This window comes from Scardinius erythrophthalmus, assembly GCF_964197995.2.
Source record: "Scardinius erythrophthalmus genome assembly, chromosome: 21".
Taxonomy (NCBI): Eukaryota; Metazoa; Chordata; class Actinopteri; order Cypriniformes; family Leuciscidae; genus Scardinius; species Scardinius erythrophthalmus.
This window is the reverse complement of record NC_138241.1, coordinates 28,214,250-28,220,955: the sequence shown is the minus strand read 5'-3', so window position 1 is coordinate 28,220,955 and position 6,706 is coordinate 28,214,250. Positions and strand designations below refer to the sequence as shown.

Genomic DNA, 6,706 nt, shown 5'->3' with positions numbered 1-6,706 from the left:
CTCTCTCTCTCTCTCTATATATATATATATATATATATATATGTGTGTGTGTGTGTGTGTGTGTGTGTGTGTGTGTGTGTGTGTGTGTGTGTGTGTGGTTCAGGTATACTCTACAATATGGGGACAAAATATCATGGAATACAGGATAAATGAATGTAGTACGTGGGATAGAATATACACTTATGGGATCGAATATACAGTTTGTACAGTATAAAAATCATTATGGCTATAGAAAGTCCCCATCAAACAACCAATGTGTGTGTGTGTGTGTGTGTGTGTGTGTGTGTGTGTGTGTGTGTGTGTGTGTGTGTGTGTGTGTGTGTGTGTGTGTGTGTGTGTGTGTGTGTGTGTGTGTGTGTGTGTGTGTGAGTTTAAATGTACATTCTTAAGATATTGTTTCATTGACTCAAGACTAAGATATTGTTTCATAACAGGCTTCAATTTTGACTGGTCACACCATTTGTAATCATGATTTCCTGATTTCCAAAACTAGTGATTCATTATTAGTTAATTTAATTTGATCTGGACTTGAACAGAAAAAACACAGTAAGATCATCTGGAAGCCCTTAAATAGACAGGGCCACAAATTAAGAATTTATTTGAATTCTTCCCTCATTTTAGTTAAAATGTGGCCAAGTCATTACCTTGTTTTAATTTAGCTAATTTGTGTCCATGATTTAAGGAGGGAAGTAAATTAAGTTTTTAATTAAAATTTAATTACATTTTAATTTTAATTAAATAATTAAAATTAAGTTGTGGGAACAAATTCCTAATTTCTGGACACAACATCTTGTCTTTTTTGCCCGCCGTATGTCATATGCAGGGCTCCGTAAGATCAAGAAAATACTCAAAGACATGAAAACAGGCCCCAACTTTTGTAACCCAACTTTGTTTGATGCTTGACAGTTGGAGATAGTCATTCCCAGCCACATTTGTGCTTGTGAGGGGCTTCACATTTTCCATGCATCCTTATCCCCACCAAAAAACTATACTTGGCCTCAGGGTTGTCCAGAAACAAGTCCTTTATAGCTGTTGTCTCTGATAGGGCTCTGTCTTTAAGTACAGTTTAGTTCATCTGTACTGAGAAACAAAGATCTTTTCAGGCAGGCAGATAGAGATGAGCACACAGGGTTGGGTGTTGGTGGGGGCTGGTGATTGCCTGATGATTGTCCCAGGCGCTAAGTAAGCACAGAGTGTCAGGCCCGACTAATTGACAACGTCATATTTGGCAGTGGGGTAAAGTGCTTAGAGAAAAAAGCAGCCTTGCGTAGTGTGAGTAAATATGGCGACTCAGAGATGCTAAATAAGCTCCTGCCCCCACTAGCTCTAATTATTACTGTGGCTTCATCTGATGTGGCAAGGACCACTGAGTTTGGCGAGTTGACAACATGTAAAACTGTAGCTATGTGTGTGTGTGTGTGTGTGCGCGCACTTGTATATGTATATGTGTGTATATATATATATATATATATATATATATATAAATATATAAATATATATATATGCAGAAAACAGTCTTGTTTAATTTGTGCTCTCATTCTGTTTCTCTGAACCTGAAGCTGACTGGCCTCCACCCAAATCTACACCTCTCCATCTCCTCCTGGGTGGCACTGCCCTGCTTACTGAGGGAATTTCTCAATGGGAGTTTTTTCCCTCCCCTTAATCTCTAAACAAGCACTTGGGTCTGTCCCGCTTTTACTCAGACAGTTCTAATGAAGAGAGGACAAAAGAAGGCGGGCAACCCCTTTTAATTCATCTCACTTCAGTGTGCTTTAATGCCATCAAAACTTCTATATATGTTGTCTTTGTAGATTAAAGTTGTTGTTTTTTTTAATCAATAATAACAATAGCCTTATACTTGGAGAGAAGTAATCAAATTAGGTATTTTTAGCACACAAACATACAGTAAGAGCTGTTCTGGTACACGCAGAACAATAGTGGTATTGTTTCTGTGGAACTTGGAAATAAACAGAAAAGCAGGTTTGCTATGTGTGTATCTTTCTGTTTTCTTCAGAGATGACTAAGGATCTCATACTGTATTGTCCCAGAAACTTAGTGTAGACATACTTCTGAGGTCTGCACAGGGCAGTCTATGATGATGCTAATATTACATAACCAGACAGTCTCAGAGATTTGAAACTGTGCATTGTGCAACAACAGAGGGTTATTTTGTATTGAACTATTCGGTTCTTGTGATAAGCGTAAGGAAACGTATATATTTTTTTCATCTGAAAGAAAAAGACACTGCTCCCACTATTTAAAAGAATTCTGAAGGAGTCAACCATATTGCAGGGTTTTGATAGTGATGTAGTCATTGTTTAATTCAATTCATACAAATAGGCAAATTTGAAACATTTTGGATTATTCATATATATATATATATATATATATATGTATATAATATTTGAATGATTCAAAATGTTTCACGTATGCCTATTTGTTGCATATTTCTTAGTCATTTTAATGCTTGTATTAAAAATATGCCTTTATCGAGCATAGCTTTGTAAATTCATATTAAACGTTCAAGTGTTCAAGGGGAAAAAAATATAAATAAATTAACAGAATTTTGAGATTTGGAAATGTAATTCTTTATTTTTTTTAAAAACTTCATATTTTGCATAAATTTTGGAAATGTAAATGTAGTGACTTTTATCTGTGTAAAGATCATCAGCTATGAAACATCATTTAAAAATCAAGTGACATTCGATAATTCACTTATCACTTTACCTTACAGGTAAAACTTTAATTTTACCCATAGCTTCCCAGACCACATATTTCTTTCCTTAAAGGACAAACTGCAAGTTACATAACTTAATATAAATAGTTTAAAACAAGTGTATAAAACAAAACAACTGCATTTACAAAAATAAGCTAAAAAATAATAATAATAAGACTAAACTTTTTTTATACTGGACAATACTGAATCTTGGCAATCATGGATACCAAGGAAATCCCTCCATCAAACTAGTAGCCTACTACAAAATACTATTATAAATTCAAACTAAAAAGATAAATCCATTTAAATTAGTGCATGATCCAAAAAACTGGCACATAATATGGAAATCTCTGTTAAGACATAAAGGAATCCAGAAGTAAATAGATTTTTCACAGAATAAAATGTGTTTCGAGTTTCGACACTAATACATCGGATTTCACTCATTTGATGGATGTCAATTTGTAAATGTTGCATTTATAGGCTATGAATGTTAAGGCATGTTGCATTTCAGCAGCACACAGTGTTGAAAAAAAAAAGAATCTTTTTTTTTCTTATTAAAAAACATACGCATTATATTCACGAGCGTGATAGAGTTATAACTCCGTTCCGTCTCGAGGGTAAATAAGACTGTTCACACTGAAGCTGTTGTAGAAGTGTCCGTTGAACTGCGCGCTCTGGCCGCCAGTAGTAAAAGAGTTATAGTACATTCCACGGTTCACGTGCACACTGTCCTGGAGTTCACTCGCTCCACCGGCCTCAGGTGCTGAGCTGCCGTGGTACTGGCTCAAAGCGCTGATATTTCGGCTGGAAAGTTCGTTTACCAGCCCCAGAGAGCCCTGTCTGCTTGTCGGAGCCGAAGACGAGCTTAAGGCAGACATACTGTTGAAGAAATTGTTGAAGCATGGACCGCTCGCGAGGCCTGCAGGAGACGCGGCTTTGTGACTGTCACTGGCCGCATCAGTGTCAGGAGATGCGGGTCCGGTGAGGTGAGGGCTGACGGTGGGTTTGATCCCTGCGAGCTGTCGATCATCCTCCGGTTTTGTGTTGCTGGCAGCACCTGTGCTGGAATCAGATCGGCGCTTCCTTTTTCGACGAAAGTTCCCGTTGTCAAACATCTTTTCACAGTTGGGGTCAAGAGTCCAGTAGTTTCCTTTCCCTTCAAGCAAGATGGATAGTTGGTGTGTTAGGGCCCAAATGTAGCAACTTTTCATGAGCAAGTTATTTACTGTGAAATTCCATTAATTTAAACATTAAACGAGTTTTTAAAATTACATTATTGGGCCAATGACTAAAAAGAGAAGAAAAAGGGCCAAGTTCTAAGAAAGGTAATCTGTATTAATACCGGTTTCATTTGTGAACAATGTTTATACCATTATTTATTTTTCTTTTCTTTCTTTTTTTTTGTAAATTTTGATTTTATGATTCAATTATTTAAAAGTGTCAAGCATAATAATTAAAACAATAAAATACGTCTCTTGCACACTGAATACAACTGAGCGTACACGTCTTAATTAATATTGTCCAAATAATGTTTTCAAACAAGGTCTTTTATTTTTATTTTTTATTTTTTTTACAAATTTAAATTGAACGTCTTGATATATGGGGTAGGCTATATTTCATTCATATCAAGACGTTTTCTTAGCGTTATTCCACTTGATAAAAATGTGCCTTGTATAATGAAGTCTTTTTCAAGATTTATTTGCTTTTTTAGGGGTCACATTACAACAAAATGAATAATTTTGATTCGGCAGACTATATATATATATATATATGTAGGCCTAACTTTATTTTTTTTTACTTTCTGATGACTATAATGAAAGATAATGCAAATCTTTTTCTCAAATAATCCAAGAACCCTTTTAATTTATTTATGTATGTAGGCTGTTTATTTATTTACTTATTTATTTAATACATTTTCAATCTCTGGACATGTAAGACGTTTAATTCAGAAATAAATATAAGTTGCCTATGCGGTAAGTGTTCTCAAGTCATTTTAAACTATAGTTGCTATAACTATAGTTTTTTTTTTTTTTTTGACTTACTGGACAAAAATGACTATCACGTCATTGTCTCTATATCACAGTTAATGGCCAGCTATGCAAAGGTGCACGAGCATCACTCACCTGGGTCGTCTTCGTCACGCGGCACTTTTTTGAAGCAGTCATTCAGGGAAAGATTGTGTCTGATGGAGTTCTGCCATCCCGCTTTACTCTTCTTATAAAACGGGAAATTATCCGCCACATATTGATATATCTGGCTCAAAGTTAACTTCTTCTCGTGCGCGTTCTGTATTGCCATGGCTATCAGAGCCGAGTACGAGTAGGGCGGGCGCACGAGCTTTAAAAGTTCCTCTTGGCTCGCAATGGAGAGCCAGCCTAGGTCCGGACCGGCGAACCCAGAGGAGTTAGTGAGATATTGCCTCTGAGAGCCGTAAGCCGGGGGAATGAATGAGGGGCTGTTGTTGCCATGTATGTAAGACGAAGAGGAGTTGACACTAGGTCCATTGAGCCACAGGTATGGGTTTGGGGTGGCGTAGTCCCCCAGGCCGTAGCCAGTTGGTCGCTGCGTCGCAGGTAGACTCTGTTGGTGGTAAACACTGAAGTTGTCACAGTACACAGCCATATCCGGGGTCTCGTGCGCGCTTTTTGGCAGTTGCTGGAGAGGGTTGACAGCAGCGTTACTATTGTTATGGATCTGCGCGTCGATGGTGTTCATATCTCCAGTGCCTATAAGGCAAATGTGTCTCTCTGGAGCTCACGCTCTCACAGTAACGCACAATACTATCTCTAACTGGTCTGGTTAAAAACAACAAGTGTCTGGTTTTTGTGAGCGAAATTTGGTCATATATACACCCATGTGCGGCAAATACGGTGTCTAATCTTGTATTCTTGACTCCTTCAGCCAATAGATGACAATCTCCTCGAAGTAGGCGTGGCATATAGATTGGGATTTCAGGGAGATGATTTAAATCATTCATAAACAGAGAGAGAGAGAGACAGACTACAGGCTTGTTAAAATGGAGAAAACCGAATTTAGGCTAATCTAGGGAGTCTCAAAACAATAGGCTAGCCTATATAAAGGCTAATACATTTTGCAAATTTAAAACGGACGTTTGCTTTAGCTAGTAAATATTATGAACAGAAAGGTTTAGAGTAGCCTAGCCTATTCCTGGTTCTGTTCTTCTTTCTTCTTGAAATCTCAGTTGATTTAAATAATAATAATAATAATAATAATAACGCTTTTATACAATTGTTAAAAGTATTTAACCAGCATAAGTTAGCTATTTACAGCCACTACAAAAAAATAAAATAAAAAATTAATCACATAGGCTAAAGATAATCAGATATTTTCCGAAGCAGCTTATTATTAGTGTTGTTGTTATTATTATCAATTGTTGTTGTTATTTTATTGAATTTACGAATTAATAGGCCTGCCTATGTAAAAGTTACAGGTCTGTACAGTTTCATCAAATCGTTTTCTAAAAGGTCTCCGTGACAAAAAGTTGGTTTTATTACTAAAATATGAATTCATCATTTTAAAATAGGCTATGTTATGTGAAGTTAGGCTAGCCTACTTTAAGTAGGCTACAGTTGTAGCAAACTAATTTGGCTACCGCTCCTTAAACAAAATTATAGGAAGGCCACAGTATAAAAAATCTGCTTTGCAGCCCATATTTTAGCTAATCAGTTCCCGGTTTTGAAATGGTCTGTTTTGGAGCAACACAATGAGCATCAAAATGTCACCTTTTCAGAAATAGGCTAATAATGATCGAAATGTTCTTTAACTGGTTTAGGCTAGGATAATTCTTCGATTTCTTCACACTTACCAGTTTCTGTTCTGAGAGTGCACGTTGTAAAACGTGGGCTCTTTTCTTTCCTTTCCTTTTCTTTCCTCTAATTCAACAAGCAGCTTTCACAACCATTTAAGCATTTATTGCTTAATGCAAAGCATTTCGATGAGGACTATTAACGAATCACCAGGCTGTCCTGA

General features: G+C 36.7%; 1 protein-coding gene across 1 annotated transcript; it reads right to left on the bottom strand.

The window, feature by feature from the left end:
- Positions 1 to 3,162: 3,162 nt before the first annotated feature.
- On the bottom strand, positions 3,163 to 5,534 carry foxi2 (forkhead box I2). Its single transcript, XM_081350226.1, has 2 exons — positions 4,840 to 5,534; positions 3,163 to 3,872 (listed from the first exon to the last, which is right to left on the bottom strand). Exons 1-2 carry the CDS (start codon positions 5,429 to 5,431, stop codon positions 3,310 to 3,312), a joined length of 1,155 nt encoding a protein of 384 aa, XP_081206352.1. The 5' UTR covers positions 5,432 to 5,534; the 3' UTR covers positions 3,163 to 3,309.
- Between the last annotated feature and the right edge of the window lie 1,172 nt (positions 5,535 to 6,706).

Coding starts and splice junctions, on each gene's coding strand:
- foxi2 (XM_081350226.1), bottom strand. CDS start 5,431: ATGAACACCATCGACGCGCAGATCCATAACAATAGTAACGCTGCTGTC. Junction 3,873..4,839: donor GCGTGACGAAGACGACCCAG/GTGAGTGATGCT, acceptor TCTTGCTTGAAG/GGAAAGGAAACTACTGGACT.